Source organism: Mobula birostris, chromosome 31, assembly GCF_030028105.1.
Source record: "Mobula birostris isolate sMobBir1 chromosome 31, sMobBir1.hap1, whole genome shotgun sequence".
In the NCBI taxonomy this organism is placed as follows: domain Eukaryota; kingdom Metazoa; phylum Chordata; class Chondrichthyes; order Myliobatiformes; family Myliobatidae; genus Mobula; species Mobula birostris.
The window spans coordinates 30,849,936-30,869,293 of NC_092400.1; the positions used below are offsets into that span (position 1 = coordinate 30,849,936).

At 42.3% G+C, this 19,358-nt stretch overlaps 1 protein-coding gene across 1 annotated transcript in view; it reads left to right on the plus strand.

Annotated features, from left to right (window-relative positions):
• Positions 1-19,358, plus strand: part of LOC140190729 (2'-5'-oligoadenylate synthase 3-like) — a 130,674-nt gene that overhangs the window by 68,442 nt on the left and 42,874 nt on the right. The window contains 1 exon segment of the mRNA XM_072247545.1: positions 17,301-17,760. Coding sequence (XP_072103646.1) covers positions 17,301-17,760 — 460 coding nt within the window.

The following is a 19,358-nucleotide window of genomic DNA, read 5'->3' on the forward strand; positions in this document are numbered from 1 at the left end:
CAGATTCTTTGCATTCTCCTCCGATATGTTGTATGTATCAACAGCAGATTTGCTTACAATATACTCACATTCCTCATATGTCATGAACGAACGTTGCAAATAGTTGAAATTGCAGCATTGCACCCTGATGTTCATTTCGAGAGAACCAGAATACAAAAGCAAGGATGTAATGCTCTGGCGTTATAAGGCATTCGTCAGGCTGCACTTGGAGTATTGCGAGTGATTTTGGGCACCATATTTAAGAAAAGATGTGATGGCATTGGAGAGGATCCAGAGGAGGCTCACAAGAATGATACCAAGAATGAAAGGGTTAACATGCGAGGAGCATTTGATAGCTCTGAGCCTGTACTTGCTGGAGTTTAGAAGAATGAGGGGAGGTCCCATTTAAACCCATTGAATATCGAAAGACCCGGATAGGGTGGATGTGGAGAGGATGTTTCCTGCTGTGGGGGACTCTAGGGACCAAAGAACCCAGCCTCAAAATAGAAGGACAGAGATGAAGAAAAATTTCTTTAGCCAGAGGGTGGTGAATCTGTGGAATTCATTGCCACAGATGGCTATACAGGCCAAGTCCTTGAGTATATTTAAGGCAGAGGTTGATAGGTTCTTGATTCATCAAGACTTCAAAGGTTATGGGGAGCAGGCAGAAGAATGGGTTAGGAGTGATAAAAACACAACCATGATGGAATGTCAGAGCAGATTTGATGGGCCACATGGTCTAATTTTACTCCCATGTCTTATGGTCTTATGATCTTATTGAATGGAGGAACAGACTCAGTGGGCTGAATGGCCTATTTCTGCTTCTATGTCTTATGGTCTTATGGTCACTGATCCATGTGGCATCATGGCAGCTCCTGAGCCTCTTACTTTCCTCCAAAAACACTCAGTACTGTGTGGCCAGATTCTGTTCCAACTCCATCTATATGGCTGAAACCAACAGAGAGGGATAGGCCTGAAATTATGAACAGACAGGGTGCAGGAGGGGATGGTGTCAACAGTCTCTCTCTCTTTCTCTTTCTCTCAATGTCAAATGAGCTGGTGACCAACTTTTGGAAACAGGGCCAAGCTCTTACCCATGTCTCGATCAATGGTGCTGTGATGGAAATGGTTGATAGCTTCAAATTCTTTGGGATAGGTATCATCTGCTACTTGTCCTGGTCCTGCCGCATAGATGCTATGGCAAAAATGTGGCATGTCTCCAGTGACTCTCACTAGCTTTCTCAGATGTATCACAGAATCATCACAACCTGGTACAGCAACAACTCTGCCCAAAACCACAAGAAATTGCAGGGTTGTAAACACAGCCTGGTCTACCATAAAAACCAGCCTCCCTCAATTATTTCTGTCTGTACTTCCAACTCGGGCGGTGGGGTGAGGATGCATCTCTACTAAAGGAGGTGTAAGCCACTCCTTTCCTCTGCTAGCCTACAGGTCACCCTTGGGCAAGGTGTAGCACCTGCTTAGCAGCCCCTACCCCAAATCAAGGTCACATGAAGCCATGGGGGCAACTGGTGCATATCATGTCCTGGTTATGCAACCACGGACGCCAGGCAGACAATCTCTGAAGTGTATCGATCATGGCTGGGGTCACCACATCTTGTAAAGACACTGCCCAGAAGAAGGCAATGGCAAACCACTTCTGCAGAAGAATTTTCCAAGAACAATCACGGTCATGAGACCATGATTGCCCATGTCATACGAAAAGGCACGTAATGATGATAATATTTTCCACTGGCTTTGAGAAGACAGCCAACAAAATCCAGAATCTTTCCCTCCCATCCTAGTCATTCTCTCTTCTCCACCTTGCGTTGGGGGGAAGACACAAACATTAGAACACATATCATCAGGACAGCTTCTATCCCACTGTTAGAAGTTTCTTGAAAAGACATCTTACAAGATGAAAGTGAACTCGATCTCCCAAACTGCATCATCACAGTCCTTCCACCTTATTTGTCTACCTATGCAGCATCCTCTCTGCAACTGCAATAATGTATTCTGCATCCTGTTATTGCTTTCCTTTTTCACTATTTTGATGTGCTTGTGTATGGGAAAATCCATCTGGATTGCATGCAAACAAAAGCTTTTCACTGTATCTCAGTGCAAGTTGCAATAATAAAGTGAATACCATTCCTGCCTATTCCACAGTACATTTGACTTTCCAATAGAACAGTGGTCTGTACAACTTGGTCTCAGATACTTCCTGCACCTAACAAAGTGCTCACTGAGTATATGTTCATGGTCTTCTGCTGCTGTAACCTATTAATTTCAAGGTTTGACATATGCAGAGATTCAGAAATCTGGACAGCAAAGATGAATACATCAGGATCGACTACAACTCAGCATTTAATGCTATCATCCCATCGAAACTATTCAATAAGCTTCAAGACCTTGGATTCAATATCTCCTTGTGCAATGGGACCCTTGATTTCCTCACTTGCAGACCCCAGTCTGTTCAGATTAGCATCAATATCTCTTCAGCAATCTCCATCAGCATGGGTGTGCCACAATGCTCTGTGCTTAGCCCTCTGCTCTACTCGCTTTATACTTTTGACTCTGTGGTTCAGCACAGCTCCATGTCATGGTCCTGACTGAACAGTGGCAGGCATCCAAATTTCAGCGCCACAGTTCCCCAGAGTATGGTTAGTTCCTGCTGTTCCTTTAAGACTCAGACTGCCAATTATTGCCTGCCACGTTCCTTCATGGAAAGTCTACACTCAAAGGCCTTTTGCAGAGCACTCTGTGGTCAATTGTAGGAGTTCCATTTCTAGTACTATGGTTTGATAGTTCACCTTTGGATTTTGTTGTCTCGTTGAGTCTGAATCTGACCCTAATCTGCACATGGGTTCACCACCAGCCAGAGCACTTTCGTTACAGCTCCAATGCCATATTCAAGTTTGCTGATGATGCCACTGTCATAGGCTGAATCAAAGGCGGTGACAAGTCACTATATATATATATATATAGGAGGGAGACTGAAAATCTGGCTGTGGTGTCACAACAACAACCTCTTACTCAATGTCAGCAAGACCAAGAAGCTGATAATTGACTTCAGGAGGAGAAAACCAGAGATCCATGAGCCAGTCCTCATTGGGGGATCAGAGGCGGAGAGGGGCAATAAATTTAAAGTCCTTGGTGCTATCATTTCAGAGGACCTGTCCAGAACCTAGCACATATGTGCAATTATGTAGAAAACACAACAACGCCTCTACTTCCTTAGGACTTTATGAAAGAGTTTGCTTGACATATAAAACTTTGACAAGCTGTGTAGTAGAGAGCATATTAACTGGCTGCATCACAGCCTGGTATGGAAACACCAAAGCCCTTGAATACAAAATCCTACAAAAAGTAGTGGATATAGTCCAGTAAAACTATAGTCCAGTCTTGGGTAAAATCTTCCCCACCGTTGAGCACATATTCCTGGAGCGCTGTCACAGGAAAGCAGCATCCCTCATTAGGACACCCCCACCACCCAGGACATATTCTCTTCTCACTTGCCATCAGGTAAAAGGGTCAGGAGCTTTCAGATCCATGTCACCAGGGTCAGGAACAGTTATTACCCCTCAACCATCAGCCTCTTGAATAAGAGGAGAAAACTTCAGTTTCACTTGCTCCATCATTGAAATGTTCCCAACTTAGGGACACACTTTCAAGGACTCTTCATCTCATGTACTCAATTTTTGTTGCTTTGTCTTATATTTGCACAGGCTGTTGAATTTGCACGCTGATTGTTTGTCCCCTGTTGGGTTCAGTCTTTCACTGAATCTCTTCTCTTTCCTGGATTTACTGCATATACCTTCAAGAAAACAAATCTTAGGGTTGTATCTAGTGATGTATATGTACTTTGATAATATATTGAACTTTGAGGTAGCTGAGGAGATTGAGGATGCATTTGTAGTGATCTTTCGAGAATCACTAGATTTTGGAATAGTTATGGAGGACTAGAAAATCGCAAATATCACTCCATTTTTTAAGAAAGGAGGGAGGCAAAAAAATTATAAAACTTTTAGCCTGATTACAGTGGTTGGGAAGACGTTGGAGTCTGTTATTAAGGATGAGATTTTAGTGTGCTTGGAGGCACATGATAAAATAGGCCAAAGTCAGCGTGGTTTTCTCAAGGGAAAATCCTGCCTGACAAATCTGTTGGAATTCTTTGAGGAAATAACAGGCAGGTGGACAAAGAAGGGACTATGGATGTTGCTTACTTGGATTTTCAGAATGCCTTAGACAAGGTGCTACACATGAGGCTGCTTAACGAGATGAGAGCCCATGGTATTACAGGAATAATGCAAACATAGATAGAAGATTGGCTGACTGGCAAGAGGCAAAGAGTGAGAATAAAAGGGACTCATTTTGGTTGACTCTGGTGACTAGTGGTGTTCTGCAAGGATCATGTTATATGTCAATGATGTGGATGACAGAATTGATGGCTTTAAGGCAAAGTTTGTGACAATACAAAGATAGGTGGAGGGGCAGGTAGGGTTGAAGAAGCCATAAGACATAAGACATAGGAACAGAAATAGGCCACTTGACCCTTTTCAGGGAGTCTGATTTGGACATAGAAGTGGCAGATAGAATACAATGTAGGAAGGTGTACGGCCATGCACTTTGGTAGAAGGAATAAAGGTGAAGACTATATTCTAAGTGAGGAGCAAATTCAAAAATTAGAGGTGCAAAGGGATTTGGGAGTCCTAGTGAAAGATTCCCTAAAGATTAACTTGCATATTGAGTAGTAGTGAGGGCTAGAATATAAAAGCAAGGATGTAATCCTGAGACTCTATAAGGAATTGATCAGACTGTGCTTGGAGTATTGTGAGCAGTTTTGGGCCCCTTATCTAAGAAAGGATGTGCTGGCCCTGGAAAAGATCCAGAGCAGGTACACAAGGACAATCCTAGGAAAGAAGAGTCAAGTCAAATTTATTTATATAGCACACTTAAAAACAACTCACATTGACCAAAGTGCTGTACAGATCAGAGCAGATAGCTAAAATCACAAATATAAGAAACGCGGACATAACCAACAGGGCAAGCAACTTATAGGCACAAAAAAACAACACAAGGGCCTAGGCACTAGCCAAAAATCAGCCACATCAGGAGGAATCAAACACTAGTGAATAAAAGTAAGTTTTAAGCCTGGATTTAAAAGAGACAATGGAGGGGGCAGATCTGATAGGGAGGGGAATGCTGTTCCACAGTCTAGGGGCTACAATAGCAAAGGCACGGTCACCCCTGAGCTTAAGTTTTGATCGCGGGACAGCCCAGAGCCCCAAGTCAGCCGACCTGAGGGACCTGGAAGTAGAATAAGGGGTTAGAATGTCTGTGATATAAGGGGCGGGGCAGCTCATTTAGGGCTTTATAAACAAACACGAGAATCTTAAAATCAATTCTAAACCATACTGGCAGCCAGTGGAGGGAGGCCAGGATAGGAGTAATATGGTCCCTCTTCCAGGCACCTGTCAGGAGCCTGGCTGCGGCGTTCTGGACCAGTTGCAGACGGGACAGGGACGACTGACTAATCCCAGTATACAGGGAGTTGGAGTAGTCCAAGCGGGAGGATATAAGGGCATGGATGACTTTCTCAAGATCTTTGAAAGAGAGAAGCTGCTTGATTTTGGCAATAGTACGAAGGTGGAAAAAACTGGCTTTTACTACTGCATTAACTTGCTTGTCAAACTTAAAGGTGGAATCAGATATCACACCAAGGTTTTTGACATGGGATTTGACAAGGGTGGACAGGTTACCAAGACTGTTGGTAATCACTTTGATGGAGACAGGGGGGCCAAATAGGACAAATTCAGACTTGCCTTCATTCAGCTGCAGGAAGTTTTGTGCCATCCAACACTTTATGTCCTCAAGGCAGTTCATGAGGCTGACTAGACTTGACTGGTCGTTTGGTTTCAAGGGGAGATAAAGCTGTGTGTCGTCAGCATAACAATGGAAGGAAATGTCGTATTTTTGGATGATTTGGCTGAGGGGAAGCATATATATATATATATAGAGAAAGAGAGAGAGAGAGAAAAGAATGGGACCTAGGATGGAACCTTGTGGGACCCCGCAGGAGAGACTAGCTGGGGGAGAGGAAAATTTGCCTATGTTGATGGAGAAGCTTCTATTTTTGAGGCAGGATATAAAGCAGTTCAAGGCAGTTCCATCAACACCCACCCCGTATTGGAGACGGTCTATTAAAATGGCATGGCCCACAATATGGAACGCTGTGCTGAGGTCAAGAAGAATTAGGATGGCAGAGTCACCTGAGTCAGTAAAGAGGAGGAGATCTTTGTACACTTTCAGCAGGGCAGACTCTGTGCTATGATAGGCCTTAAAACCTGACCGAAATCTTTCCAAGAGGTTGTTTTGGTGTAAGTAGAGCAGCAATTGACTGAGAATAACCTTTTCGAGAACCTTTGACAGGGATGGAAGTTTAGAAATAGGTCTGTAGTTACTAGGTAAGGTAAGGTCTAGGTTGGGTTTATTCAGGAGGGGCTGGACTACAGCGTGCTTGATGCAGGTTGGAACGGTCCCAGTGGCCAGGGAGCTGTTGATAATAGAGAGGATGCTGGGACCGGCTATGTCAAAGACATCCTTCAGGAGGGCAGTGGGGATAATGTCTAGGGGGCAGGTTGCAGGTTTCATGGTGGAAACAATCTTTGTAAGGAAAGGAAGTGTGATGGGTTGGAAGGAGTCCAGTTTGATGAACAAACCAGTGAAACAGCTAGGTCAGGGGTGGGGGGGTGGTGAATGTTCATTCTAATGTCCTCAGCTTTGCTAATGAAGAATTTTAAAAATTCTTTGCACTTAGCTGGGGACACATCTAAGCTGATACTAGGGGCAGGACAAATGACAGAATTTATGGTACTGAATAAGACCTTGGGATTATGAGAGTGGTTAGAAATTAGGTCAGAAAAGTATTTTGCTCTTGCAGCTTTAACCACTTCCTGGTATTTGTGAAGATTGTTTCTCAAAATTTCAAAATAAATTTGAAGCTTATCACACTTCAACTTTCATTCGGATATTCTGCACTCCCTCCTCAGGGCTGCTGGTGGTGTCATTAAGCCAAGGCAAACCTATAGGCCGAGACATTTTCAATTTAAGGGGAGCAACTGTATTCAGAATAGAAGAGCAGGTGGTATTAAATAAGGAAGAAAGTTCCTCAGTGCTGAGATTGGGGAAGGAGAAGCCTCAATAGTGCAGGTATTAGGAGCAGCTGTGAGGGCCTCAGAGAACTTACTGGCAGTCGAAGAGTTAATATAGCAAAAATAACATACAGGAAGATGAGATTTAATCAAGGAAAAAGGCAGAGATACCTCAAATATAACAGCGCTTTGATCCGACCGACAAGCATCAATTATTACCGCAGATCGGAAAACCAGACGATAAGAGGAGGTTTGAGTGGGTCCGATGATAAGCAGAGCAAGATTAAAGGACTCAACCAGATGCATAAAATCACTTACGAGAGGCTTAGCGGGACAGCAAACATGGATATTAAAATCACCAGGAATCAGAACTCGATCAAAGTTGGGCATAGTGTTTGAGAGGAAGTCCGAAAATTGAGGGATAAAATCTTTATGTATTTTTGGTGGACGATACACAAGGGTAATTAAGAGGGGATTGACCAGGCCCACTTTAATTAATTTCCCTCAAAGCTGGAAAAATAATCAGAGTTTACTAGACATCAATTAAAATGTTTTGTTAAACACAGCAGCTAGACCCTCTCTGCGTCTGGAGGGTCTAGGTGTGCTAAAAAAGTTACAGTCATCTGGACAGAGTTCAATAAGTGGAGAAAGCTCACCAGTGCTTAGCCAGGTTTCCGTCACCAGTAAGAAATCCAGTCCTTGGGCGGTGAAAAAGTCATTGAGAATAGAAATCTTATTGGATATGGATCTCGCATTGATCAGAGGCTCTTTGACTGCGATAGCAAGGTTAACGTATGAGGACGATTGATGTTTCCAGGCCTGCACTCACTGGAATTTAGAAGAATGATGGGGGCCTCACTGAAATTTATTGGATATTGAAAGGCCTAGATGGGGTGGATGTGGAAAGGATGTTTCCTATGGTGGGGGAGTCTAGGACCAAAGGCCTTAGAATATATGGACGTCCCTTTAAGACAGCAATGAGGAGGAATTTCTTTAGCCAGAGGGTGGTGAATCTATGGAATTCATTGCCATGGATGGCTGTGGACGCCAAGTCATTGGGTACATTTAAAGTGGAGTTTGATCGGTTCTTGATTAGTAAGTATGTCAGAGGTTTCAGAGAGAAGACAGGAGAATGGGGTTGAGGAGCTGAGGGGAATAATAAATCAGACCTGATCAAATGGAGAAGCAAACTTGATGGCACAAATTGTCTAATTCTGTCCGTATGTCTGTGCTGTTATGGCCTAAGCCAATCCTTAATTCCTGGAATCCACTTGTGAATTCCCCTCAATGTTCCATAGGTAATGAGATCAAAGCAATAACACATTGCTTCACCAATGCCCTGTTGACTTGAGTGAAGACTTTTGTTTTCTTTTATACTCCAGCAAAGGCCAACACTCCATTTGCCTTCATAAATACATATTGTTCCAGCATTCTGACTCCCCATGTTTCCAGCATGATCCCTCTGCATGACAGCATTCTCTAAGACCATCTCTTCTTCTGATTTTCTATTTTTTTTTATTAAGGAGGATAATCTAATTTCCCCTATTTTTCTCCATCTGTCTAATAAAGCCTATGCACTTAAACTCTATGATATATCCTTTTACAGATTCTTTACATTCTCCTACAGTGTGCTTTTCTGTCATTGTATGTGTCACCAGCAAGTTTGCCTACAAGTTCACTAGTTTCCTCATATGTTATGAATTGCAATGATTGAAGTTGCAACACTTATTCATGTGACATCATGGCAGCTTGCCATATTGAAAATGATTCATTTCTTCTACCCATCTCTTTCCCAGTAGTTGGCCAGCCTCCCTCTCATGTGAATGCATTGCCCCAGATGTGCAGTAACTTTATTCAAGAAATTCAAAACAACTCATTATTGACTTGCCTTAATTAAATTTGGACACCTCATACTGAATTAATTTATGGAAATTTACTGAACATGATTTCTACTCATACAATCAAGCAGCTCTGATGTGGTTTAATTTGATTTTCAACTTGTTCTATTATTATTTTCTTATTCATGTACTCTAGATTGCCATCTATATTGTCAAATGCCATTTCTAAATTTACTAATAGAACATAGAATAGTACAGCACAGTACAGGCCCTTCGGCCCACAATGTTGTGCCGACCCTTAAACCCTGCCTCCCATATAACCCCCCCACCTTAAATTCCTCCATATACCTATCTAGTAGTCTCTTAAATTTCACTAGTGTATCTGCCTCCACCACTGACTCAGGCAGTGCATTCCACGCACCAACCACTCTCTGAGTAAAAACTTCCCTCTAATATCCCCCTTGAACTTCCCACCCCTTAACTTAAAGCCATGTCCTCTTGTAGTGAGCAGTGGTGCCCTGGGGAAGAGGCTCTGGCTGTCCACTCTATCTATTCCTCTTAATATCTTGTACACCTCTATCATGTCTCCTCTCATCCTCCTTCTCACCAAAGAGTAAAGTCCTAGCTCCCTTAATCTCCGATCATAATGCATACTTTCTAAACCAGGCAGCATCCTGGTAAATCTCCTCTGTACCCTTTCCAATGCTTCCGCATCCTTCCTATAGTGAGGCGACCAAAACTGGACACAGTACTCCAAGTGTGGCCTAACCAGAGTTTTATAGAGCTGCATCATTACATCGCGACTCTTAAACTCTATCCCTCGACTTATGAAAGCTAAAACCCCATAAGCTTTCTTAACTACCCTATCTACCTGTGAGGCAACTTTCAGGGATCTGTGGATATGTACACACGTATACAATGATACAAAATTGTTGGCAGATTCTCAGATGGTGACGAGAGGGCATACAGGAGCGAGACATATCAGCTAGTTGAGTGGTGTCATAGTAAGACCTTACACTTAATGTTAGTAAGATCAAAGAACTGATTGTAGACTTCAGAAAGGGTAAGAAGGGGGAAAACACAGCAGTCCTCATAGAGGGATCAGAAGTGGAGAGAATGAGCAATTTTGAGTTCCTGGGTATCGCTATCTCTGAGGACCTAACCTGGTCATAACATATCGATGCAACCATAAAGAAGGCAAGACAGTAGTTATATTTCTTTAGGAGTTTGGGGAGATTTAGTTTGAAAACTTCTACAGATGTACAGTGGAGAGCATTCTGATTGGCTGCATCACTGTCTAGTATGGGGTGGGGGGTGGGAGGGGTGCTGATGAACAGGATCGGAGTAAGCTCCAGAAAGTTGTAAAATTAGTCAGCTCCATCATGGGTACTCGCCTCCATAGAATCCATCTTCAAGGAGCAGTGCCTCAGGGAGGTGGCGTCCATCATTAAGGACCCTCCCCCACCCAAGACGTGCCCCCTTCTCATTGTTACAATCAGTAAGGAGTAACAGGAGCCTGAAGGTACACACTCAGTGATTCAGAAACAACTTCTTCCCCTCTGCCATCCGATTTCTAAATGGACACTGAATCCTTGGACACTACCTCACTACACTTACTTAATTATTTCTGGGTTTTGCTCTACTTATTTTAACTTAACTATTTAATATATATTTACTGTAATTCAGGTTTTTCTATATTTATCATGTATTGCATTGTACTGCTGCCACAAAGTTAACCAATTTCATATGCCGATGATACTTAAACCCAGTTTTGATTCTGATTCTGATTAGATCCCCAAACATATATTAGTCGACATAAGGAAGGGTTTACCTCAGAAAGGATGTGCTGACGTTGGAGAGGGTCCAGAGGAGGTTCACAAGAATGATTCCAGGAATGATAGGGTTAACATACGAGGAGTGTTTGATGGCTCTGGGCCTGTACTCACTGGAGTTTAGAAGAATGGGGGGGGGGGGGATCCAATCAAATAATGAAAGGCCCAGATAAAGTGGATCAGGGGAGGATGTTTCCTGTAGTGGGAGAGTCTAGGACCAGAGGCACAGCCTCAGAATAGAGGGATGGCCCCTCAGAACAAAGATGAAGAGGAATTTCTTTAGCCAGAGGGTGGTGAATGTGTGGAATTCATTGCCATAGATGGCTATGGAGGTCAAGTCATTGGTTTTATTTAAAATGGAGTTTTATCAGTTCTTGATTAGTAAGGATGTCAAAGGTTATGGTGCATATTTAGGAGATTTGGAATAAGATGGGAGAATAAACCCGCCATGATGGAATTGTGAACCCAATTCAATGGGACGAATGGCCTACTTCTGCTCCTATGTCTTATTGTCTTACAACATCTATTTTTCCTTTGCACCATTGCAAGGGGATTATCACTTGTAGCTGGAGCTGTCACTTCGCTCTTGTTATCACGGACCTGACAGGTCCGCTACCCTGCAGCACGCGGTCTTCCGCTTGGCATGAGAGATGTTGACCCAAGGAAAAAAATACGGAAAATTCCAGGAACACTCAATAGGTCAGGCAGCATCAGAGGTAACGGCAACAGAGTTGCCAATGACAACTTCAGGTTTTGAGATAGAGTCTTAGACATGAAACAGGAAAAAACCGCAGCTACGTTAGCTATAGAACTCTCTTCCTCATCCTCTGTGGTATCAAATGCTCCACCAACCAGCAGTAAACCACACACTTCTCTCTCAAAACCATTCTGTCTCTCACCTCTCCTCCTTCCTTTTAATCAAAACCAAATGGCTTGGTGCCAAAATACTCTCCTTAAATATCTTATGACATGAAAATCATTCTATAAGTGCATACTGCTATTGAGTTACAGATTTCTCTTTACAGATATTTTTCCTTCTTTCTTCCTGGAAATACTGACACAGAATCGTAAGGTGATGCAATTTGGAGGCCATTGGACATAATGTACACACCATCTCATAGGTAGACGTATTGAAATAAAACCATGTGCCTCCTCTTTCCGCAGAGCTATGAAATTTTATTTTTTTCACCAAATCATTATCTAATTCCCATATAGGAGGGATATAGAAAATCTGGCTGAGTGGTGCCACAACAACCTCTCACTCAATGTCAACAAGACCAAAGAGCTGAGTATTGACTTCAGGAGAAGGAAAACAGAGGTCCATGAGCCAGTCCTCATTTGAGTATCAGGGTGGAGCGGGTCAGCAACTTTAAATTCCTCAGTGTTATTATTTTGCAACACCTGTCCTGGGCCCAGCACATGCATTTACAAAGAAAGCATGGCAGTGTCTCTACTTCCTTAGTAGTTTATAATGGTTCAACATGACATCTAAAACTTTGACAAACTTCCATAGGTGCGCGGTGGAGAGTATATTGACGGGTTGCATCACGGCCTGGTATGGAAATACCAATGCCCTTGAATAGAAAATCCTACAAGAAGTAATGGATACAGTCCAGCCCACCACGGGTAAAGCCCTCCCAACCACTGAGCACGTCTACATGGAGAATTGTCACAGGAAAGCAGCATCTATCATCAGGAACGCCCCCACCACCCAGGACATGTTCTCCTCTCACTGCCGTCATCAGGCAGAAGGTACAGGAGCCTCAGGGCTTATGCTACCAAGTTAAGAAACAGTTACTGCCACTCAACCATCAGGCTCTTGAACCAAATAGGATAACTTCATTTAAGTCCTGACGAAGGGTCTCGGCCCGCAACGTCGACTGTACCTCTTCCTAGAGATGCTGCCTGGCCTGTTGCGTTCACCAGCAACTCTTATGTATGTAACTTCACTTAACTTCACTTGTCCCACAGCCTCTGGTCTCAATTTCAAGGACTCTTCATCTCATGTTCTCAATATTTATTGTTTATTTAATTATATTCATTATTTATTTATTTTTCTATTTGCGCAGTTTGTTGTCTTTTGTACACTGGTTGAATGGGCAAGTTGGTGCAGTCTTTCATTGATTCTGTTACGGTTATTACTCTATTATGGATTTATTGAGTATGCCTGTAAGAAAATGAATCTCAGCGTTGTACATTGTGATGTATATGTATTTTAATAATAATTTTACTTTGAACTTTGATATTTTGAAATTTACCATGGAGAATGCTTCTAGATATCCTTTTAGGCGTTCATTGAAGATGACCATCTTTAGTAAAAACTCTTCTATCTCTGATCCTATTTCTCATTGGTCTTCCTCAGTATCTTCTGCTTTGTGACCCTTCTAACATGAAAACAATTGTTTTTCATTTACTCCCATGGGAAAAAGACATTTACGAGTTTGTACACGTTTATACTTGAACATTCTCATGTATGGGTAATAATCCAAGCTTTTCCATATAGATAATCTGACATGCCTGGTATTTTTCTCATAAACTTCTTACATTTCTCTTCTCTAACCTGTGATTGGTGCCTTAATAACTCTCTGGTATCTCAAACATGCAACAATATTTTGCATGAAACTTCAGAGTGCATTAAATAGCACATTAAATTGTTGACATGCATGCCTTCTTCAATTTCTCCATTTACACACTATTCTGACTACTAACCTTAAAATATACACTCAGTAGCCATAATGTTAGGTACAGGAGTAGAATCCAGCGTAGTCTTCTGCTGCTGTAGCCCATCCACTTCAAGCTTTGAGATGTTGTGCATTTGGAGATACTCTTCTGCACACCACTGTTGTAACACGTGGTTACTTGAGTTACTGTCGTCTTCCTGTCAGCTTGAAAAAGTCTGGCTATTCTTCTCTGACCTCTCTCAATGACAAGGCATTTTTGTGCACAGAAGTGTTGTTCACTGGATGTGCTGTTTTTTTTAGCACCATTCTCTGTAAATACTACAGACTGTTGTATGTGAAAATCCCAAATCAGCAGTTTCTGAGGTTCTCAAACCTCCCTGTCTGGCATAAACAATCATTCCATGGTCAAAGAATCTTAGACCACATTTCTTCTCCATTCTGATGTTTGGTCTGAAGAATAGCTGAACCTCTTGACCATGTCTGCATGCTTTAATGCATTGAGTTGCTGCCATATGTTTGGCTGATTAGATATTTGTACAGCCATTTACAGTGGCTGTAAATGTCTTTTTTCATGCACGACATGTAGCCAGGTATCACAACCTATACGAGAAAAACAATTTGATTGGCTTGGCACCACACCACCAATATTATTTATAAACACAAGAAATTCTGCAAATGCTGGAAGTCCAAAGCAACGCACACAAAATGTCAAATTAATAATATTTACTTGGAGAGCTACTAGAAGCACTTTGAGCCTTTTTTCAGATCTTACATGGAAGCTCAGATAGGACACATCTGATAAAGCCTCAGCGACAACCTCAAACAGTAGTGAATATCCCAATCAGACACAGTAAAGGGACAGAAATTAAATAAAGAAGCAAGGAATTCTGAAGTGGGCCACCTGAGCAGTGGGTGGAGGGATTCAGATAAAGATCTGAATTAGATGTAGGTCTTCATGGCAGTTTGCCCTATGGGTTACAATTTTACTCCAAATGACCGAAGATCAGGAGGGAGAGTGAATGAAAGGAAGAGGATATAAATAGAAATTAGAAGTGACCAGCACTCAGTCAGTCACCCATTAATGGAACCAGGGCTCAAAATTCAAAAACAAAGGAAAGAAACAGAAATGAAACTCAAGATATTAACTTTTCTACCAACATCGAAACAGGCATGATCCTGCAATCCATGGGATTTGTTCCAAGTCACTTATCCACTGAAAGCAAACACCCAGATCGGTGATGCCATAAAATGTATTGTACTGGGAAATGTTTATCTTCACTTTACACAATGTTGACTTGAGGGAGGGGAGAGCAACCAGTTTATAAGGAGGTTGTTGTCACATCAACTTCTCATTCGCCTCATCTGTCGGAGAGTCTGCAATTCCCACTTGTTGTCACTGGTCACCTGAGAATCCGCAAACCCAGAATGGAAGTAAGTCCTCAGTCCCAAAGGGGTGTCCGTGAAAAAGACCATTCACTCTGTAAAGATGCACCTGTGCCATAAAGAGACCTGGAAGCTGGGCGATTTTATTAATAGGAACCTGGAGCCAGTCAGATTTAATGCTGACGTGAAACAGGCCATGCACAGGTTCTCTGAATTTCTAAAGAATCGATGTTTCATCTATCAACCCAACATTAAAGTGGTCAGATCCTTTACTTTACTTTATACTTTATTGTCTACAAACAATTGATACTAGAGCGTTCAATCATCACAGCGATATTTGATTCTGCTCTTTGTGCTCCCTGGAGTACAAATCGATAGTAAATATTAAAAATTTAAATTATAAATCATAAATAGAACATAGGAAAGGGAAAGTAAGGTAGTGCAAAAAAAAAAAAATGAGAGGCAGGTCCAGATATTTGGAGGGTACGGCCCAGATCCGGGTCAGGATCCGTTCAGCGGTCTTATCACAGTTGGAAAGAAGCTGTTCCCAAATCTGGCCGTATGAGTCTTCAAGCTCCTGAGCCCTCTCTCGGAGGGAAGAGGGACGAAAAGTGTAAGGAGAGTGACTTAGTATTCAATAAAAATATGTATCCAATATTATATTGCTTGTTTCAGAGTTGTATGAAACTCTGATAATCCGGCCCTTTTTTCTTTGGTGCTGAAGAACTGGCAGATTTTCCACACCACTGAATATTATTCCTAATGGTATTTAACACACTTTGAGATATTACAGAGTGGTATACTAACTTTTCCAGTTAACTCGGTGAGTTTTAAAGAGTGGTGAAAAAAGTGACTTTGTGTTTTTAAGGGGAGAACAGGAAATGAAGGCCTACCTCTTGGTTGAAAGGGAGCCTGAGAAACAGGACCCCACAGAGCCAGAGATTAAACCATCAGGATGTCCAAACAATTAAACAGTGGATTATCAGACGTTCACTGTGACATCAGGCCGTTGGTGTCAAAGCTGAGATGATCTATAAAGCTCATAATAGTGGCACTTGCTGCTCCCTGCATTTTTCTCGGAGCTAAAAAAAAACAAATAAACTGCATATGCGGCAGGGAGTTCAGAAGCCTGATAAATCCAGGGAAGAAGCTGTTTCTCATCCCAACTGCTGCTGTTTTTATGCATCGTAGTCTCCTGCCTGATGGTAGAAAGTCAAAGAGGGTGCTGGATGGATGGGTGGGATCCTTAATAATACTAAGGGCCCTGCATATGCAGCGCTCCTGATGAAAGTCCCCGAAGGATGGTAGGAAGACTCCTATGATCTTCTCAGCTGCTCTCACAGTCCATTGTAGGGACTTCTGGTCCGACGCTCGTCTGCTCCCATACCAGATGGAGATGCAAGGTGGAGATCACACCCTCAAACAACCTTTGTCCTTGGGATCCTTAGGTCACAGGATTTCAGATAAAAATCACTTCCCAGCCTGGTCAGAGACATGAAGGAAGCCATTTGCAGCACTTCACTGCTGTTGGCACCATAGGTGTCTGGGTTAAAGCTTAAGGACGATAGGGCAAATGGGCAGATGCCTGCTGGTGTCCCGGTGGCCGGAGAAGAACAATAGGTCAAACTGATCATTTTTGACCAATCCCCTTAACACTACAATAGGCAGCAAACCCTGGTCTTGCCAGTCAGACAATATCACCTTGTTGTGTGGTTTCCTGGGGTGGCAGGTACTTGGGGACCCAGCTGATCCAACTGGAAATGTGGCTTCATCAGGCGGCTGGGAATTGATGGAAAATGAAGCCAGGAATTGCCTAAGAATGCCTTGTGTCTCTTCACCAGGGCTTGGCATGTTCAGGCAATTGGTTTATATCAACGATACAAGGGAATGTCAAGATTCCCCATCTCCGCCACCCTGCCGGAGCCCGGCTAAGATAGACATCCCAGGTTGGTGCTTTCAAGGCTGAGATGGTGCAATCTGCCTCCAGGCCCTCTATTCTAATATTGCTTGAGTTGTCCTTCCCAGGTCACCCATGCATGATCTCTGCCATTGAAAATCAACATGTCCGTTATGTAATGATCCCTTTAACACAAAAGTGAACTCCCTCCATTTGCTGTAGAATTAAGAGAGGAGTGGAGATTGGCAGCATTTTGGTCAAATTGGTGGTGTCTGTTAATTGCCTCCATGGCAGTCTGTTCTGCAATGTCCCTGCCATAATTTCCACTACTCTTGTCCACACACTCACCTCATCCACCACGTTCCTGTGCACTTTCTGCAAAGGCAGGTTTAGGCACTGGGGTACTCATCATACCCTCTTCACCACACCCCATAAAGAAACTGTTATTACCATCTCATTATCCTGTTCTGTTACTTCTCTGAAGTGGAAAGGGAAAACATTTTATCTCTTCCATTTTTTGTCTTGTGTGTGTGCCTCAGCCGGTGAAGAAGTTTACCATCACAGTGACTGCGCTGGATGGCAGATCACTACGACTACACTTCACCGCTCATGCCAGAATCTCCGAGATCAAACGCAGTGTCGAGGAAGAGTGGACGATTCCAGCTCCCCTGCAACACCTGGTTTACCGTGACACCATTATGAATGAGGACAAAACCTTGTTGGATTCCAACATCTTCTTTGAAACAGAGATTCAGCTAATCAGGCTAATGGAAATAATTGTCCAGTTACCTGAGGGGAACAGGGCAGTCAAAGTTTCACAAATAGACAAGGTTTCAAATTTAAAAGAGCAAATTCAATCTCAGACGTCACTCCAGAAAAGACAATACTACTTAACCTTTCAATCACAGGCACTTGAGGATGGATGTACACTACAATCTTATGGCATTGAGCATAATTCTATCATCACTGTTAACCTGCGGCTGCGCGGTGGACGTGATAATTGACCTTTCATTGCAGAGGATCACAATCCGCCGCCTGTAAGAAGCTTATACGTTCTCCCCGTGACCACGTGGGTTTCCTCCGGGTGCCCCAGTTTCCTCCCACAGTCCAAAAACGTACTGGTTGGTAGGTTAATTGGTCATTGTAAATTGTCCCGTGATTAGGCCAGGATTAAATTGGGGGATTGCTGGGTGGCGGGGCTCGAAAGGCCAAAAGGGCCTATTCACTGCAGTATCTTAATAAATAAATAAACAAACAAACAAACGAATAAATAAATAGATATATAGGTAGATAAACAAATAAATAAATAAGTACAGTGAATTATCTTTATTAGTCTGAAAAGCGTTAGTGTTGATAAGTCTTTCTGATACACTTAACTAGGTTGAAAAGTAGCTATAGTATGTGACTGGTAAGAACTGGTCTTATGTGTCCCTAAATATCTATAAATAATAACTTTTTGCTTTAATCTTTGCTAAATCCCTTAACTCTGAACAGAATGAGATAACATGATATACAGAAGAGTATAGCACAGGAACAGGTTCCCCTGCCTACGATCAGCGTGCTGATCATAAAGCCACGTCTACCTTCGCTAGCTTATGTAGAAGCCACGTAGCTGTTTTCTGTCTACGTTGTATTCTGTGTTGTGTGTTTATTAGGGTGGTTGGACACGTGGGTGAGGTCGTGGTAAAAGCAAAGAGTTTAGTTACGTATTCATGCTTTGGTTTTAGTCAGTTAGAGTTAGAGACAGTCATGTATGATATCTGTTTTGTTGATTACTTAATCACGCTTAAACATCGCTTAATTAGGTTGAAGAAAGCTTCAGTACTTTTATTACATTAAAACTGTTTATTTTGTTATATCGTTAGTTTTAGTGTCATTTGTCTGTCTCGCTTCAAGACTGTTTTAAAAATTCCTCAATAAAGGATCATTAGATCTCTTTGACTTTGAACCTTATTATTGGATTCTAATGGGAGGCGTGTCATACAGGATTAACCCCCCGCCACCTCCCCTGTGCTTGGTTGCTTTGATCGAGCATCTTCTACAACTTGTGTTGGTTGGATGGTACTTTCATTTTATTTCAACATGATCTCATCACCTGAACATCTAGGTCAGCTGATGTGACCAATAACAGCTAATGTAATGGGCGATTCACCAATTTGTATGATGATTAATGCCTCGATTACTTTGTCAGTTGGAATTCCTCACACTCCTCAATAACTCAATAAACACACCCACACACAATCAAACACACACACACACACACACACACACACACACACACACACACACAGGGGTCACCTTTTCCACCCGGCCTGTTAAACTCTGGATTTCCTTTGACTTTTCAGCAACTGTCCCCTGATATATATCTATATATATATATATATATATATCTATCTATAGAGAGGGAGAGAGAGAGAGAGAGATACACACTTTGATTGCACAGGTTTTTCAAAAGAAATTTGAAAACATTTTTGGATTATGATAGACTTGAAGCTGAATACAAATGTAATTTCAGACTACTTGCATCATGTAGGAATTTGGAGAAAAAAAAATTAACTTTATTTGAACAATTTAATTGCATAACAGTGCTGATACTT